Source organism: Eschrichtius robustus, chromosome 14, assembly GCF_028021215.1.
Source record: "Eschrichtius robustus isolate mEscRob2 chromosome 14, mEscRob2.pri, whole genome shotgun sequence".
NCBI lineage: Eukaryota > Metazoa > Chordata > Mammalia > Artiodactyla > Eschrichtiidae > Eschrichtius > Eschrichtius robustus.
Genome location: NC_090837.1, coordinates 16,267,438 through 16,287,767, shown reverse-complemented (window position 1 = coordinate 16,287,767; position 20,330 = coordinate 16,267,438). Strand labels below are relative to the sequence as shown.

The 20,330-nt window shown below is 39.8% G+C and overlaps 1 protein-coding gene across 4 annotated transcripts in view; it reads right to left on the bottom strand.

The window, feature by feature from the left end:
• Positions 1–20,330, bottom strand: part of HECTD4 (HECT domain E3 ubiquitin protein ligase 4) — a 199,788-nt gene that overhangs the window by 31,269 nt on the left and 148,189 nt on the right. For all 4 annotated transcript variants that reach the window (XM_068562278.1, XM_068562280.1, XM_068562282.1 and 1 more), the window contains exons 53-55: positions 15,290–15,427; positions 12,942–13,078; positions 11,236–11,396 (exon numbers count right to left, since the gene is read on the bottom strand). In XM_068562278.1, coding sequence (XP_068418379.1) covers positions 11,236–11,396; positions 12,942–13,078; positions 15,290–15,427 — 436 coding nt within the window. The remainder of the gene's footprint in view (positions 1–11,235; positions 11,397–12,941; positions 13,079–15,289; positions 15,428–20,330) is intronic.

Here is a 20,330-nt window from a genome sequence, read left to right as displayed (position 1 = left end):
GGGGTTTCTTCTTGGGGTGATGAAAATGCTCTAAAACTGACAGTGATGATGGTTAGAGAATTTTGTTAATATACTAAAAATTGTTGGCCTGTGTACTTTAAATGGGTAAATTACATGGTATGTGAATTGTATCTCTGTAAAGCTATTATAAAAATTTCAGTGTGGGCATTTTTTTTTATGTGATGAATTTATGAAGTGATTGGCATTCACCTTGAATAATAGCTCATTAGTGACTAAGCAGGTCTCATTTAGAAATGCATCTCTTGGTAAAGAATCTAATCTAGCTAATACTAAGCATAGGGGAGGCTCCCTGTATTTTATTAGCTAATCACCATAATTAAAAATTCTGCTGGTAGTAAGCACTTAATCAAGAAGGAAAGTTAGAAGTAGCCCTTTTGGAATGTAAATTGGTGCAGCCACTGTGGAAAACAGCATGGAGGTTCCTCAGAAAACTAAAAATAGAGTTACCATATGATCTAGCAATTCCAATCCTGGGCATATATCCAGACAAAACTATAATTCAAAAAGATACATGCACCCCTATGTTCAAAGCAGCACTATTCACAATAGCCAAGACATGGAAACAACCTAAATGTCCACTGACAGATGAATGGATAAAGAAGATGTGGTACATATATACAATGGAATATTACTCAGCAGTAAGAGAGAATGAAATAATGCCATTTGCAGCAACATGGATGCAACTAGAGATCATCATACTAAGTGAAGTCAGAAAGAGAAAGACAAATACCACATGATATCACTTGTATGTGGAATCTAAAATATGACACAAATGAACCTATCTATGAAACAGAAACAGAATCATGGACATAAGAGAATAGCCTGATGGTTGCCAGGGGGGAGGGGGTTGGGGGAGGGATGGATTGGGAGTTTGGGATTAGCAGATGCAAACTGGTATATATAGGATGGATAAACGACAAGGTCCTACTGTACAGCACAGGGAACTATATTCAATATCCTGTAATAAACCATAATGGAAGAGAATATGAAAAAGAACATTTTATATATATATATATATAACTGAGTCACTTTGACGTACAGCAGTAGTTAACGTAACATTGTAATTCAACTCTACTTCAATAAAAAATTAAAAAAAAAAAAGAAGTAGCCCTTTTGTGTCTATAAAGTCTAGGTCTAAACCCACTCGGAGCCAACAGGGATCACTTGATATTACCTACTGACCCAAATTAAAGGTAATGCTCGTCCATCATATAAAGTGAAGACAAAAAAGAAACCAGCTAAGATGGTACATGTTAGGTGGTTTCTTTCTCGGCTCCACCAGTTTGTAATATTCTTGTGCCAGAATATAAAACAAACCAACTCCACCTGCTTCTTCCCTCCTCAGAAGTCTGTCCGTTAACGGTACTAGCACAGCTCATGAGGACCAGGGCAGCAAAACAGATGAGGTCTGACTATGAAAGCTGAAAGCCCTACAGACTCCCCCCAGCTCTCTCCTCAGATTGCAAAGCCTCAAGTTGCCAGGATGAAGCTGGAGTGAGATTATTTTCGGTCGACTCTGCAGACTGTTAATGCCCCTGAAGTCTCTGCTGAGGAGCCCCCCTGCCTCTTCATTCTCTAAAGTCCTCTCTCAAACCCACGTGAGTGCTTTAGGCAGAGTATACCTCTGATGAAAACCCATACTATGACCAGAAATTCCGTCACTGTATTGATCAAACAAATCTATGGCATGTTTCATATTTCTCCCAATACTGAGATCACCACATTAATACTGACTGTAAATGTCCTACATCTGTAGTCTGATTGTAACCTTGCAAAGCACTTTCTTGCCTTTTCTCTAAGTTGCTAGTCAACAGTCAATAGGTTTCATCTATCAGAGAAATTTGCCAAAAATATGACTGAAAGTCTTATTAAAGAAGTTTTTAAAAACTTTAAGAGTACCATATTGATATTCAAGCATATATGTTTGGGGATCATCTTCAACAAATATTTGGAGTCTACAGAGTGAGCCAGGGCCCAGATTAAGCACTGGGGGCTCTAGCAAAGAATCAGACAAGGTCTCTGTTTTTAGGAAGCTTATGTTCTAGAGGGAGGAGACACACAATAAACAAGTTTTTTTTTTTTTTTTAAAAAAGCAAAAATATCAGGTCCTGGAAGGGAAGTATTGATAAAATACAGTGTTAAAACAACGTGCTCCTGTGGGCTTACTTTAGATGGTGAGGCAAGGCTTTTTTGGAAAGGTGACATATTCATTGCAATCTGAATGACAAGAATGAGATAGCCAATCCACCAGAGGGCAGACAGCAGAAGCAAGAAGAACTACAATCCTGAAGCCTGTGGAACAAAAACCACATTCACAGAAAGACAGACAAAATGAACAGGCAGAGGGCTATGCACCAGATGAAGGAACAAGATAAAACCCCAGAAAAACAACTAAATGAAGTGGAGGTAGGCAACCTTCCAGAAAAAGAATTCAGAATAATGATAGTGAAGATGATCCAGGACCTCGGAAAAAGGAGGCAAAGATTGAGAAGATGCAAGAAATGTTTAACAAAGACCTAGAAGAATTAAAGAACAAACAAACAGAGATGAACAATACAATAACTGAAATGGAAACTACACTAGAAGGAATCAATAGCAGAATAACTGAGGCAGAAGAACGGATAAGTGACCTGGAAGACAGAATGGTGGAATTCACTGCTGCAGAACAGAATAAAGAAAAAAGAATGAAAAGAAATGAAGACGGCCTAAGAGACCTCTGGGACAACATTAAACGCAACAACATTCACATTATAGGGGTCCCAGAAGCAGAAGAGAGAGAGAAAGGACCCGAGAAAATATTTGAAGAGATTATAGTTGAAAACTCCCCTAACGTGGGAAAGGAAATAGCCACCCAAGTCCAGGAAGGGCAGAGAGTCCCATACAGGACAAACCCAAGGAGAAACACGCCGAGACACACAGTAATCAAATTGGCAAAAATTAAAGACAAAGAAAATTTATTGAAAGCAGCAAGGGGAAAACGACAAATAACATACAAGGGAACTCCCATAAGGTTAACAGAGTTTCTCAGCAGAAACTCTACAAGCCAGAACGGAGTGGCATGATATACTTAAAGTGATGAAAGAGAAGAACCTACAAGCAAGATTACTCTACCCGGCAAGGATCTCATTCAGACTCGATGGAGAAATCAAAAGCTTTACAGAGCAAAAGCTAAGAGAATTCAGCACCACCAAACCAGCTCTACAACAAATGCTAAAGGAACTTCTCTAAGTGGGAAACGCAAGAGAAGAAAAGGACCTACAAAAACAAACCCAAAACAATTAAGAAAATGGTAATAGGAACATACACATTGATAATTACCTTAAATGTGAATGGATTAAATGCTCCAACAAAAAGACACAGGCTTGCTGAATGGATACAAAAACAAGACCCGTATATATGCTGTCTACAAGAGACCCACTTCAGACCTAGGGACACATTCAGACTGAAAGTGAGGGGATGGAAAAAGATATTCCATGCAAATGGAAATCAAAAGAAAGCTGGAATAGCAATACTCATATCAGATAAAATAGACTTTAAAATAAAGAATGTTACAAGAGACAAGGAAGGACACTACATAATGATCAAGGGATCAATTCAAGAAGAAGATCTAACAATTATAAATATATAGGCACCCAACATAGGAGCACCTCAATACATAAGGCAACTGCTAACAGCTGTAAAAGAGGAAATCGACAGTAACACAATAATAGTGGGGGACTTTAACACCTCACTTACACCAATGGACAGATCATCCAAACAGAAAATTAATAAGGAAACACAAGCTTTAAATGACATAATAGACCAGATAGATTTAATTGATATTTATAGGACATTCCATCCAAAAACAGCAGATTACACTTTCTTCTCAAGTGCTCACGGAACATTCTCCAGGATAGATCACATCTTGGGTCACAAATCAAGCCTCAGTAAATTTAAGAAAACTGAAATCATATCAAGCATCTTTTCTGACCACAACACTATGAGATTAGAAATCAATTACAGGGAAAAACACGTAAAAAACACAAACACATGGAGGCTAAACAATACGTTACTAAATAACCAAGAGATCACTGAAGAAATCAAAGAGGAAATCAAAAAATACCTAGAGACAAATGACAATGAAAACACGACGATCCAAAACCTACGGGATGCAGCAAAAGCAGTTCTAAGAGGGAAGTTTATAGCTATACAAGCCTACCTCAAGAAACAAGAAAAATCTCAAATAAACAATCTAACCTTACACCTAAAGGAACTAGAGAAAGAAAACAAACAAAACCCAAAGTTAGCAGAAGGAAAGAAATAAAGATCAGAGTAGAAATAAATGAAACAGAAACAAAGAAAACAATAGCTAAGATCAATAAAACTAAAAGCTGGTTTTTTGAGAAGATAAACAAAATTGATAAACCATTAGCCAGACTCATCAAGAAAAAGAGGGAGAGGACTCAAATCAATAAAATCAGAAATGAAAAAGGAGAAGTTACAACAGACACCTCAGAAATACAAAGCATCCTAAGAGACTACTACAAGCAACTCTATGCCAATAAAATGGACAACCTGGAAGAAATGGACAAATTCTTAGAAAGGTATAACCTTCCAAGACTGAACCAGGAAGAAGTAGAAAATATGAACAGACCAATCACAAGTAATGAAATCGAAACTGTGATTAAAAATCTTCCAACAAACAAAAGTCCAGGACCAGATGGCTTCACAGGTGAATTATATCAAACATTTAGAGAAGAGCTAACCCCCATCCTTCTCAAACTCTTCCAAAAAATTGCAGAGGAAGGCACACTCCCAAACTCTCATTCTACGAGGCCACCATCACCCTGATACCAAAACCAGACAAAGATGTCACAAAGAAAGAAAACTATAGGCCAATATCACTGATGAACATAGATGCAAAAATCCTCAACAAAATACTAGCAAACAGAATCCAACAGCACATTAAAAGGATTATACACCATGATCAAGTGGGGTTTATTCCAGGAATGCAAGGATTCTTCAATATATGCAAATCAATCAACGTGATACATCATATTAACAAATTGAAGGAGAAAAACCATATGATCATCTCAATAGATGCAGAGAAAGCTTTCGACAAAATTCAACACCCATTTATGATAAAAGCCCTGCAGAAAGTAGGCATAGAGGGAACTTTCCTCAACATAATAAAGGTCATATATGACAAACCCACAGCCAACATTGTCCTCGATGGTGAAAAACTGAAACCATTTCCACTAAGATCAGGAACAAGACAAGGTTGCCCACTCTCACCACTATTATTCAACATAGTTTTGGAAGTGTTAGCCACAGCAATCAGAGAAGAAAAAGAAATAAAAGGAATCCAAATTGGAAAAGAAGAAGTAAAGCTGTCACTGTTTGCAGATGACATGATACTATACATAGAGAATCCTAAAGATGCTACCAGAAAACTACTAGAGCTAATCAATGAATTTGGTAAAGTAGCAGGATACAAAATTAATGCACTGAAATCTCTTGCATTCCTATACACTAATGATGAAAAATCTGAAAGTGAAATTAAGAAAACACTCCTGTTTACCATTGCAACAAAAAGAATAAAATATCTAGGAATAAGCCTACCTAAGGAGACAAAAGACCTGTATGCAGAAAATTATAGGACACTGATGAAAGAAATTAAAGATGATACAAATAGATGGAGAGATATACCATGTTCTTGGATTGGAAGAATCAACATTGTGAAAATGACTCTACTACCCAGAGCAATCTACAGATTCAATGCAATCCCTATCAAACTACCACTGGCATTTTTCACAGAACTAGAACAAAAAATTGCACAATTTGTATGGAGACACAAAAGACCCCGAATAGCCAAAGCAATTTTGAGAACGAAAAATGGAGCTGGAGGAATCAGGCTCCCTGACTTCAGACTATATTACAAAGCTACAGTAATCAAGACAGTTTGGTACTGGCACAAAAACAGAAATATAGATCAATGGAACAGGATAGAAAGCCCAGAGATAAACCCACGCACATATGGTCACCTTACCTTTGATAAAGGAGGCAAGAATATACAATGGAGAATAGACAGCCTCTTCAATAAGTGGTGCTGGGAAAATTGGACAGGTACATGTAAAAGTATGAAATTAGAACACTCCCTGACACCATACACAAAAATAAACTCAAAATGGATTAAAGACCTAAGTGTAAGGCCAGACACTTATCAAACTCTTAGAGGAAAACATAGGCAGAACACTCTATGACATAAATCACAGCAAGATCCTTTTTGACCCAGCCCCTAGAGAAATGGAAATAAAAACACAAATAAATGAATGGGACCTAATGAAACTTAAAAGCTTTTGCACAGCAAAGGAAACCATAAACAAGACCAAAAGACAACCCTCAGAATGGGAGAAAATATTTGCAAATGAAGCAACTGACAAAGGATTAATCTCCAAGATTTACAAGCAGCTCATGCAGCTCAATAACAAAAAAACAAACAACCCAATCCAAAAATGGGCAGAAGACCTAAATAGACATTTCTCCAAAGAAGATATACAGATGGCCAACAGACACATGAAAGAATGCTCAACATCCTTAATCATTAGAGAAATGCAAATCAAAACTACAATGAGGTATCATCTCACACCGGTCAGAATGGCCATCATCAAAAAATCTAGAAACAATAAATGCTGGAGAGGGTGTGGAGAAAAGGGAACCCTCTTGCACTGTTGGTGGGAATGTAAATTGATACAGCCACTATGGAGAACAGTATGGAGGTTCCTTAAAAAACTAAAAATCGAACTACCATATGACCCAGCAATCCCACTACGGGGCATATACCCTGAGAAAACCATAATTCAAAAAGAGTCATGTACCAAAATGTTCATTGCAGCTCTATTTACAATAGCCAGGACATGGAAGCAACCTAAGTGTCCATCATCGGATGAATGGATAAAGAAGATGTGGCACATATATACAATGGAATATTTCTCAGCCATAAAAAGAAATGAAATGGAGGTATTTGTAATGAGGTGGATGGAGTTAGAGTCTGTCATACAGAGTGAAGTAAGTCAGAAAGAGAAAAACAAATACAGTATGCTAACACATATATATGGAATCTAAGGAAAAAAAAAAAAAAAGGTCATGAAGAACCTAGTGGCAAGACGGGAATAAAGACACAGACCTACTAGAGAATGGACTTGAGGATATTGGGAGGGGGAGGGGTGAGATGTGACAGGGTGAGAGAGTGTCATGGACATATATACACTACCAAATGTAAAATAGATAGCTAGTGGGAAGCAGCCGCATAGCACAGGGAGGTCAGCTCGGTGCTTTGTGACCACCTAGAGGGGTGGGATAGGGAGGGTGGGAGGGAGGGGGATGCAAGAGGGAAGAGATATGGGAACATATGTATATGTATAACTGATTCACTTTGTTATAAAGCAGAAACTAACACACCATTGTAAAGCAATTATACTCCAATAAAGATGTTTAAAAAAAAAAAAATCTTCCAACAAACAAAAGTCCAGGACCAGATGGCTTCACAGGTGAATTCTATCAAACATTTAGAGAAGAGCTAACCCCCATCCTTCTCAAACTCTTCCAAAAAATTGCAGAGGAAGGCACACTCCCAAACTCTCATTCTAGGAGGCCACCATCACCCGGATACCAAAACCAGACAAAGATACTACAAAAAAAGAAAATTACAGACCAATATCACTGATGAATATAGATGCAAAAATCCTCAACAAAATGCTAGCAAACAGAATCACACATTAAAAGGATCATGCACCATGATCAAGTCAGATTTATCCCAGGGATGCAAGGATTCTTCAATATACGCAAATCAATCAATGTGATACACCATTTTAACATAAGAAATTGAAGAAGAAAAGCCATATGATTATCTCAATAGATGCAGAAAAAGCTTTTGACAAAATTCAACACCCATTTATGATAAAAACTCTCCAGAAAGTGGGCACAGAGGGAACCTACCTCAACATAATCAAGGCCATATACGACAAACCCACAGCAAATATCATTCTCAATGGTGAAAAACTGAAACCATTTCCTCTAAGATCAGGAACAAGACAAGGATGTCCACTCTCGCCACTATTATTCAACATAGTTTTGGAAGTCCTAGCCACGGCAATCAGAGAAGAAAAAGAAATAAAAGGAATACAAATTGGAAAAGAAGAAGTAAAACTGTCACTGTTTGCGGATGACATGATACTGTACATAGAGAATCCTAAAGATGCCACCAGAAAACTACTAGAGCCAATCAATGAATTTGGTAAAGTTGCAGGATACAAAATTAATGCACAGAAATCTCTTGCATTCCTATACACTAACGATGAAACATCTGAAAGAGAAATTAAGGAAACACTCCCATTTACCATTGCAACAAAAAGAATAAAATACCTAGGAATAAACCTACCTAGGGAGACAAAAGAACTGTATGCAGAAAACTATAAGACACTGTTGAATGAAATTAAAGATACCAACGGATGGAGAGATATACCATGTTCTTGGATTGGAAGAATCAATATTGTGAAAATGACTATACTACCCAAAGCAATCTACAGATTCAATGCAATCCCTATCAAATTACCAATGGCATTTTTTGCAGAACTAGAACAAAAAATCTTAAAATTTGTATGGAGACACAAAAGACCCCGAATAGCCAAAGCTATTGGCAAAGACACCTATAGTTTTGAGGGAAAAAAACAGAGCTGGAGGAATCAGACTCCCTGACTTCAGACTATACTACAAAGCTACAGTAATCAAGACAATATGGTACTGGCACAAAAACAGAAATATAGATCAATGGAACAGGATAGAAAGCCCAGAGATAAACCCATGCACCTCTGGTCAACTAATCTATGACAAAGGAGGCAAAGATATACAATGGAGAAAAGACAGTGTCTTCAATAAGTGGTGCTGGGAAAACTGGACAGCTACATGTAAAAGAATGAAATAAGAACACTCCCTAACACCATACACAAAAATAAACTCAAAATGGATTCAAGACCTAAATGTAAGACCGGACACATAAAACATACATCTGCTGTATAAAAAAATAAATAAAATTAAATTAAAAAAAAAAAAAAAAAAAAGAATGAGACAGCCATGCAAAGTACTGGGCAAAGCATTGCAGGCAGAGGGAACAGCATACACAGAGACACCGAGGAGGAAACAAGCTTGGTGTGTGAGAGAAACTGCAGAAGGAGAGTACGCAGGGAGAAGCAGACAGACTCTGAGGCTCGGGGAGGGTTTCGTTAGCCAGGTTAAGGGTTTGAATTCCACTCCACGGGAAGTGGAACGCCATGGGAAGGTTTGAATTAGAGGAGAGAGATGAATGATCTGATCTGTGTTTCTAAAAGATCACTCGGCTGCTGTGGGGAGAAGGGAGAGCTGAGGCCTAGACCAGTGTGGTGGAGGCGGAGATGGAGAGAAGCAGCCTGGGATGTACTTTGGAGGAAGAGTCAACGGGACCTGCCGATTGGTTACGTGAGGCAGTGAGGACAAAGGGTGACTTGGGCACCCCTCACAGATGTGGAAAGACCGGTGGAGGAGAAGGCCCGAATTCCACCTCACATGCGACATTTTAGGCACCTATTAGATTATCTGTGAGTAAAGGGTCAACAAAACCAGAGCCTTGTCCACGTAAGAACTGACTTAGGCTAACTTGTTTTTAGCTCAGTTCTAAAAACCTGACAAAAGTAGTATTAGCCATATATATGTGTGTGTGTGTGTGTGTATTTTTTTTTTTTTGGCCGCACTGTGCGGCTTACAGGATCTCAATTCCCTGACCAGGGACTGAACCTGGGCCATGGCAGTGAAAGCTGGGAATCCTAACCGCTAGGTCACCAGGGAACTCCCGAATATCAGCAATATTACCAGGCATGTTGCTTATGGGCAAAACAACCCCCGATTGGCAAGCTGCACTGGGAGGACTGAAGAAAGAGTGCTCTTGGTGGGAAGCTACAGTTTCGGGCTTTCCAGAAAATGGTGACTCTTACGAACTGGGCATGCCTCTTGCCGAAATCCCTAGAAGCTATGCCTGTGGAGTTGTTACAAAAGATACCGGCTTCTATTTGGGACGTGGGGCTGCTCAGCCATCATGTGAACACGGCGACGTGGAGTCTACCCCTCACACCTGGGTTGTCACTGGGTGGGTGGGTGGGGTCAGAGAATAGCCGTTGAACTTCTGTGTGGATGACTACGACTCCTGCTGAAATGTATGCACGACACTTCCCTGTGGCACGCCATGCTTCCCATCTTGGATCTTTCTAGGTGAAGCTAGTGCCAAGTATAGCCTATTTGGGTCTTGTGAATTTGATTGTCAAGTTGAACTTAAGACCACCCAAATGGGGCAATGAAATATCTGAGTGGAGATGGCAAGGAGGCAGTTGGATACGTCCATCTGGTGTTCCAGGGAGAGGTCTAAGTTGGAGATACACTCAAGTTGCTTCATAATTGACAATATAATGAGAAGTTACAATGCTATTGGATGAACAGTATGAAAAATAGTTTATGGGGAAGTTTTATCAGAGAGCTCCATTTATCATTATATTTTCGTCTGAATTGTTGCAAGAATTTTTATGACTGAAAGAAGGAATTTACAGGTGCATGTGAAGGAATTTTGCCAGATCTTTAGGATTCAACCCACAGAGGGCAGGCACCGGTCCCCTCAGAGACCCCCGCAAAGTGCTGGGCACAAAGGAGCACTCAAGGAATACCTTGTTAGTTTAACAGAAATGAGCTGGCTGCTCACACAGTGCCTGGACTCCTCTTAGTTGTCTCTTCTTGACTTGGTTTACACTTTAGAACTTTTCCACGCTCTTCAAATCTCCAGACACCCCTCAATACCCCCAACTTACGGCAGAGTATCCATGGCATAGGTCAGGTGATATTGGATCCTGCAACTTTTCTTCCTAACTCTTGCAATTCGCTGTTATCTTTACCAGCTGCCTCTGTCTCTCTCTTAGCTTTGAAAGAAAAGCCTTCTTTGTCAACGATGAATGGCACATGTGATAAAACAGAGTAAGTGGATTTCTGTGACCCGCTAGAAAGAAGGGCTCAATTTTACCTGTGAATTTATTTTTTAAAAATTTCTGGCCATGCCACGTGGCCTGTGGGATTTTAGTTCCCCAACCAGGGACTGAACCCAGGCCCTCGGCAGCGAGAACTCAGAGTCCTAACCACTGGACTGCCAGGGCATTCCCTTACCTGTGAATTTGAAGGTTGGTATTGTCCAGGGTGACCAGCCCATTGGTGGCAGTCCTTCGGTAGCCTGCTGGGGGCCTTTCCAACATATCAATAGGATACCAGTATCGGACCAGCACACCTTCGCTTCGGAGGTACGTTTCTACCTGCACCAATTCATTTACCTACGATAGAAAAAGGAAATGTCTATTTGTTCTTTGAGCACTGACTTTTTTCCCCAAGTTTTAAAATACATATGTATACATGTAAGACCCAACTTTTATAGCAGTAAATACTAGATTCATGTCACTGATTGAGGCTAAAAGTTCAAAGATATCTGGATAGTGTATTTGGTTTTTTCATACCAGTTGGAAAATTTTAATTGGTACAATAAATTAAAGAACTTCAATGTAATCATGAGTTAGAAATTTAAAGAGAAGAGTGCTATATTTCAGTAACAGTTCAACATGCATTGTTGCCAGGTAAAATTTATGTTCATTGTTTTTATGTTAATAATTTTGTAAAAGCAGGGAATCTGTCTGATAGCTCTATTTTATTGCTAGGAAAATAAAAATGTAAGCTCATGAATATGCATTCCGGATTCAAATAGCAATGTAATCTTTATTTAGGGACTACTATTAAAACAAAGGGAATCAAACCACTTGAGACATAACAGAATTATTACTTTAACAAAATTTCTATTTTTCTAGTTTTCCTTTCACACATTTCCATTGCTGAAAAATACTGTCAGTTACATACTTTCTGCTAACCAGAATCAGAGCTTGTCTCAGAAGGCAGTGGGAAATTAACAATATTACTAATAGAATTTTCTACTTGAAAGTTCACCTTAGTAAATCACCAGCCAACAGCCTCTCTTAAAAATGTAATGATTTAAATTATACTCTGGTAAAATGGAGTCAGTTGAAGATGTTAAATTTTCAATTTCAAAGCATTAGTGATACCTAACATTATCTGTATCCGTAGGCAGACAGATACCAAAGCTTATTTATGTGGCGATAGATACTTCTATATCTGAGACTCTTAGGCTTGATCTGTGTATTATTTCATCAGTTTTTCCTGCATGGGAAACAGAAATGCAAGCATGTATATGTAACCTAAGGATCATGTAGTCACAGCCTTCAAGGCCTCTGTTTCCAAAAGAAAGCTTAGGCTTGGCCCTTACTCTCTTCTATTCCTTCCCCCCTGCCACCCCACCCCACCTTAATCCTTGCTGAGCCCCAGGAGAGGGCTCTGCAAAGCTGAGAAGAAAACAACTGATCTAGTTTAATACACTCATTTTACAGACGGGGAAACTGAGGCTGCGAGAACCAGTAAGATGACATGATCAAAATCACAAAACTATTTCTTTGAGTCTGTATAACAATCATGACAATGACAGATCATCCATTCATCAAGGCCAACAGGAGAAATTTCCCTTGGAACTTGGAAGATATAAGGTAGGGGCAGTCTGAACATGGTTGACGGAAAAAAACGGCAGTGGCAGCATGGTCTGAAGGCGCTGACAGCACTGAGAGTTAAGAGCTTATGTTCTACAATCAGCGCTGATCTGGGCCCATGAGAAAATCTCAGGCAACTCATCTGGCATGACAGCACTCAGCCTGGTTTCTTTATCCCTAATTTGAAGAATAATCTACCTGTATAATCACTTTTTAAGGTATTTGGAGTCTGGGCATGAAAGTCTCAGTGTATATAAAAGACTGTTCACTCACTGAATCAACATCTAAGACAACTCCATGAAGCCCAAAGGTTTTCAGCATCCCTCGGATGGCAAATTTTGGCAGGGCAGTTCCAACAGTACTGCTGGCTACGTTATTGCTGTCTGGAGAGCGGGTTACTACCGTGAGACCTGAGGAGGGTAGAGGGAGAAGTTTTTTCAGGAGCAAGTACCATTATTATTTTGGGACCCTATATTTTAGGGTCTAAAATAACTCTACGGCATTTACCAATACCCTCAGTTTAGTTATAACCCAAAAGGAACACAGCTCAGTCCGGAAGATAATAAAACAAAGTATTGTAAGAACTCGGGCAATTCAACAATAAAAAGACAAGCCTATTAAAAAATGGGCAGAAAATGTGAATAAACATTTTTCTAAAGAGAAAAGATATGCATGAAAAGTTGTTCAACATCATTAGTTATTAGAGAAATGCAAGTCAAAGCCACAATGAGATACCACTTCACATCCATTAGGATGGCTATAATCAAAAAACAGGCAATAGTAAGTGCTGGCCAGGATGTAGAGAAATTGGAACCCTCATATGTGCTGACGGGAATGTAAAATGGGGCACTTTGGAAAACCACCTGGCAGTTCCTCAAAAAGTGAGACATAAAGTTACCATATGACCCAGCAATTCCACTCCTACATATATACCCAAGAGGAATGGAAACATGTCCACACAAAAACCTGTACACAAATGTTCATAGCAGCATGATTCATAATAGCCAAAAGGTAGAAGGAACCCAAGTGTCCATCAGTTGACAAATGGACAAACAAAATGGGGTACTATCCATACAATGGAATATTATTTTTGCCATAAAAAGGAAGTAACAATATGAGCTACAACAGGGATGAATCTTGAAAAATTATGCCACGTGAAGGAGGCCAGACACAAAAGACTGCACGCTGCATGAGTCCATTTTTACGAAACATCCAGACTAGGCAAATCTATAGAGGCAGAAAGTAGACCAATGGTTGCCAGGGGCTAGTAGGAAGGAGGAATGGGGAGTGGGGAGGGTACAGAGTTCCTTTTTTTTTTTTTTTTTAATTAATTAATTAATTTATTTTTGGCTGTGTTGGGTCTTCGTTTCTGTGCCAGGGCTTTCTCCAGTTGCGGTGAGTGGGGGCCACTCTTCATCGCGGTGCGCTGGCCTCTCACTATCGCGGCCTCTCTTGTTGCGGAGCACAGGCTCCAGACGCGCAGGCTCAGTAATTGTGGCTCACGGGCCCAGCTGCTCCGTGGCACGTGGGATCCTCCCAGACCAGGGCTCGAACCCGTGTCCCCTGCATTGGCAGGCAGACTCTCAACCACTGCGCCACCAGGGAAGCCCCCAGAATTCCTTTTGAGGGATGAAAATGTTCTGGAATTAGAGGCAATGGTTTGGTGGTTGCACAACTTTGTGAATATACGAAAACCGCTGAAATGTATACTTTAAAAGGGTGAATTTTATGGTATGTGAATTCTCTCTCTCAAAAAAAGAGGAATTAAAAAAGAAAACTAGGGGCTTCCCTGGTGGTGCAGCGGTTGAGAGTCTGCCTGCCAATGCAGGGGACGCGGGTTCGCGCCCTGGTCTGGGAGGATCCCATATGCCGCGGAGCAACTAGGCCCGTGAGCCACAACTACTGAGCCTGCGCGTCTGGAGCCTGTGCCCCGCAACAAGAGAGGCCGCAACGGTGAAAGACCCGCGCACCGCGATGAAGAGTGGCCCCACTTGCCCCAACTGGAGAAAGCCCTCGCACAGAAACGAAGACCCAACACAGCCAAAAATAAATAAATAAATAAAATGCTGGCTTAACTCCTAGAGAGTTTCATTAAAAAAAAAAAAAAAGAAAATATATATGCCTGCCCCTGCCCATGATGTTTGTGAAGGTCTAATAATGAGTTGTTTTATTTCCTTTTTGTGCTTTTCTATATTTTCATTTCCTCAAGATATGCAATAGATTTTTAATCAAATGAATAAATACATTGTATAAAATTCTAAAAAGCACAGTACAGCCACATATTCATGGTTTATTAGCTGGGCAGCCAGGACTAAGCCCGAGAGGCCTATCTGCAATCCTCCACCCACGCTCCACTTCTCAAGTGCCTTATCTCACCCTGCTCATGTGAGTGGTTCTGGGAATGCGGAAGAGGCCCCCAGAGGCCAGACAGCTTCTACTCGTGCCCCACCAGGAAGCCTAGGGCCTCACATGGGAGAGCCTGGAAGAGCTCACATCACCCAGAGTGAGGAGAGTCACCCTAGAAGAGCCAGCAGCTGCCTGGCTCAAACTCATGCTTGGGAAAACGCAATTTCTCATTTCAGAGGACGTTTCATAGGTGAAGGAAGCGGGCGAAGCAAAACCTTTTCGAACTTTATCAATTGTGAACTTGTTTGCTTCGTCCTTAATGTCTTCAATGGTGGGGAGATAAAGGTCTCTTGGGATGCCACCGTTCTCCTCGTAGAGGAATTCAACCGTCTGCCGGGCAATATCCACCATGCCTAAAAAATATAACAGAACTGGTAACTCTCCGAAGAGCACACAATCTTCAGTCCAATCATGACACTGACCCATACCTAAAATGAAGAGATAAGGGGAATTTGTGGGAGTATGTAGCCTTTTGGGAATGGTAATTATGCAGTGTCAGTCAAGTTTAAAATACTCAATGCCCTACTTCTAGGCATCTCTCAAATCTCTCCCACAGAAATACAAGCACGACTGTGTAAAGGTATAAGAACAGTCCCTGCAGCACTGCTGGGAAATATAACAGCAACAAAAGAAGGAAATAATGAAAGTATTCATTGATAGAGAATGGTTAAAAACGATGGTACGTTATTATGTAGTCATTTCATTTCAGTTAAGTCAAGAGAACAAACTATAGGACAAATGGAGAGGAAGAAGAAAGTGAGGGTAGTGTTTTTTTCTTAGTTTATGCATTTTTGTACTGTGTTTGATTATTGTTACAATGAACACATGTTGCTTATTTAAGAGAGACACAGAGCTTCATCAACTTCTTCTATCCAGTACTGGAATTTGCTCTGTCCTTCCTTCTCAGAGGGAGAAGACATCATTATATTCAATAGCAACAGCCACAATTAATTAATAAACCAAGTAAATAAATGTCCAAGGCCCTGAAGAAAATAGCACTGTGGGGAGGACAGAGGGGTGGCTGCCACTGCTGCCCCCCACACACCGCTTGAGAAGCTGTGGGTAAAAAACACCCGTTGACAGCATCTGCTTTTAAACAGGGCTTATCTCTATCACACTCATCTACTGCTCCTTTCTTTGCTGGCCTTGCTGTAATGAAAAGGCATAGCAATTTTCTGAGCACAGTTAAGAAGGCAGCTGCCCTTAGAGGAGGATGCGTAGAGAAAGAAGTGTCAGAGAGAATAACAAGAAATGTGGCCTGATGGCAAAATGTGGTTCATGCATACGAAGCAACACTACTTCATAAGAGATAGGAACGGGGAGTTCCCTGGCTGTCCAAGGGTTCAGACTTGGTGCTTTCACTGCCGGGGCCTCGGTTTGTTCCCTGGTTAGGGAACTAAGATCCCATAAGCTGCACAGTTCGGCCAAATAATAATAACAATAATAGACAGGAACAGAATATTGGTACATAATACAGCATTAGTGAAATATATGCTAAGTAAAAGAAGACAGACACAAAAGACTACATATCATAGGACAATTTATATGAAATATCCAGAAAAAGCACTGGGACTGGGGGTAAGAGCAGGTATTGACATCAAACTGACACTGGAGAAGCTTGCTGGGCTGATGGAAATGCTCAAAAACTGTACTGTGATGATGCATGACTTGTTAATTTACTATAACTCATTGAACTCCACACTTAAAATGAGTGAATTTTATAGGATACAAATTGTATCTAATAAAGTTGTAAAAAATAATCAGCAAAAGGTAGAGGGTATGAGGTGCAGTAAAATGAATTTGGCAATACGTTGAAAATTGCCTGAAGTCGGGTGATGGGTAATGCAGATTCATTATATAATTTCTTCCACTATTGTGTGTATTTTAAAGAGAAAATATAAACAGACCAATCACAAGCACTGAAATTGAGACTGTGATTAAAAATCTTCCAACAAACAAAAGCCCAGGACCAGATGGCTTCACAGGCGAATTCTATCAAACATTTAGAGAACAGCTAACACCTATCCTTCTCAAACTCTTCCAAAATATTGCAAAGGGAGGAACACTCCCCAACTCATTCTACGAGGCCACCATCACCCTGATACCAAAACCAGACAAAGATGTCACAAAGAAAGAAAACTACAGGCCAATATCACTGATGAACATAGATGCAAAAATCCTCAACAAAACACTAGCAGACAGAATCCAACAGCACATTAAAAGGATCATACACCATGATCAAGTGGGGTTTATCCCAGGAATGCAAGGATTCTTCAATATACGCAAATCAATCAATGTGATACACCATATTAACAAATTGAAGGAGAAAAACCATATGACCATCTCAATAGATGCAGAGAAAGCTTTCGACAAAATTCAACACCCATTTATGATAAAAACCCTCCAGAAAGTAGGCATAGAGGGAACTTACCTCAGCATAATAAAGGCCATACATGACAAACCCACAGCCAACATCGTCCTCAATGGTGAAAAACTGAAACCATTTCCACTAAGATCAGGAACAAGACAAGGTTGCCCACTCTCACCACTATTATTCAACATAGTCTTGGAAGTTTTAGCCACAGCAATCAGAGAAGAAAAAGAAATAAAAGGAATCCAAATCGGAAAAGAAGAAGTAAAGCTGTCACTGTTTGCAGATGACATGATACTATACATAGACAATCCTAAAGATGCCACCAGAAAACTACTAGAGCTAATCAATGAATTTAGTAAAGTAGCAGGATACAAAATTAAGGCACAGAAATCTCTTGCATTCCTATACACTAATGATGAAAAATCTGAAAGAGAAATTAAGGAAACACATTTACCACTGCAACAAAAAGAATAAAATACCTAGGAATAAACCTACCTAAGGAGACAAAAGACCTGTATGCAGAAAACTATAAGACACTGATGAAAGAAATTAAAGATGATACCAACGGATGGAGAGATATACCATGTTCTTGGATTGGAAGAATCAATATTGTGAAAATGACTATACTACCCAAGGCAATCTACAGATTCAATGCAATCCTTATCAAACTACCAATGGCATTTTTCACAGAACTAGAACAAAAAATTTCACAATTTGTATGGAAACACAAAAGACTCCGAATAGCCAAAGCAATCTTGAGAAAGAAAAACGGAGCTGGAGGAATCAGACTCCCTGTCTTCAGACTACACTACAAAGCTACAGTAATCAAGACAATATGGTACTGGCACAAAAACAGAAACATAGATCAATGGAACAGGATAGAAAGCCCAGAGATAAACCCACGCACATATGGTCACCTTATTTTTGATAAAGGAGGCAAGAATATACAATGGAGAAAAGACAGCCTCTTCAATAAGTGGTGCTGGGAAAACTGGACAGCTACATGTAAAAGAATGAAATTAGAACACTCCCAAACACCATACACAAAAATAAACTCAAAATGGAGTAAAGACCTAAATGTAAGGCCAGACACTATCAAACTCTTAGAGGAAAACATAGGCAGGACCCTCTATGACATAAATCACAGCAAGATCCTTTTTGACCCACCTCCTAGAGAAATGGAAATAAAAACAAAAATAAATGAATGGGACCTAATGAAACTTAATAGCTTTTGCACAGCAAAGGAAATCATAAACAAGACTAAAAGACAACCCTCAGAATAGGAGAAAATATTTGCAAATGAAGCAACTGACAAAGGATTAATCTCCAAAATTTACAAGCAGCTCATGCAGCTCCATATCAAAAAAACAAACAACGCAATCCAAAAATGGGCAGAAGACCTAAACAGACATTTCTCCAAAGAAGATATACGGATTGCCAACAAACACATGAAAGGATGCTCAACAACACTAATCATTAGAGAAATGCAAATCAAAACTACAATGAGGTATCACCTTACACCAGTCAGAATGGCCATCATCAAAAAATCTAGAAACAATAAATGCTGGAGAGGGTGTGGAGAAAAGGGAACCCTCTTGCACTGTTGGTGGGAATGTAAATTGATACAGCCACTATGGAGAACAGTATGGAGGTTTCTTAAAAAACTAAAAATAGAACTACCATACGACCCAGCAATCCCACTACTGGGCACATACCCTGAGAAAACCATAATTCAAAAAGAGTCATGTACCAAAATGTTCATTGCAGCTCTATTTACAATAGCCAGGACACGGAAGCAACCTAAGTGTCCACGACAGATGAATGGATAAAGAAGATGTGGCACATATATACAATGGAATATTACTCAGCCATAAAAAGAAACGAAATTGAGTTATTTATAGCGAGCTGGATGGACCTAGAGTCCGTCATACAGAGTGAAGTCAGAAAGAGAAAAACATATACCGTATGCTAACACATATATATGGAATCTAAAAAAAAAAAGGTTCTGAAGAAGCTAGCGGCAGGACAGGAATAAAGACGCAGACGTAGAGAATGGACTTGGGGACACGGGGAGGGGGAAGAGTAAGCTGGGACGAAGTGAGAGAGTGGCATGGACATATATACACTACCAAACGTACAATAGATAGCTAGTGGGAAGCAGCCGCATAGCACAGGGAGATCAGCTCGGTGCTTTGTGACCACCTAGAGGGGTGGGATAGGGAGGGTGGGAGGGAGACGCAAGAGGGAGGAGATATGGGGATATATGTATACGTATAGCTGATTCACTTTGTTATACAGCAGAAACTAACACACCATTGTAAAGCAATTATACTCCAATAAAGATGTTAAAAAAAAATTTTTTTAAATAAAAATATTGAGCAATCAAAAAAAATTTCACATAATAAAAAGTTTTCAAAAGATTGAAAAAAAAAAAAAAAGAACTGTGGCCTGATATCAGAAGATTATGGAAAAATAGTCTTTTGCAACATTTTCCAGAGGAATGGGGATAGGAGAAAAAAATACTCTGCTGTCTACTAAGCAGGGATCTGGGAATACGGGGAGAATGTGAAATTAAAGCACGCACAGCACCGAGATGGTTTCATTGCCCTTCTTGGGGTCCTGACAACAGGAGGCTGACCCACCCTCACAGAGGTGGTCCTTTGAGCACTAGAGCCATCTCCCTGTTCTCCTTTCAGCATTTGCCCTGGTTATATTTAAGGAGCCTGTATTTGAAAGGTAAATGTTTTATGTTTAATTTAACATAGTTCAGATGATCTGCCACGGCCACGTGGACGGGTCCCGAGAAGACGCCTTGGCAACTGTGTCAGGGACCAGAGGTATTTCTGGGTGACTCAGGAGGCCAGGAGTCATCGGTCTGGCTC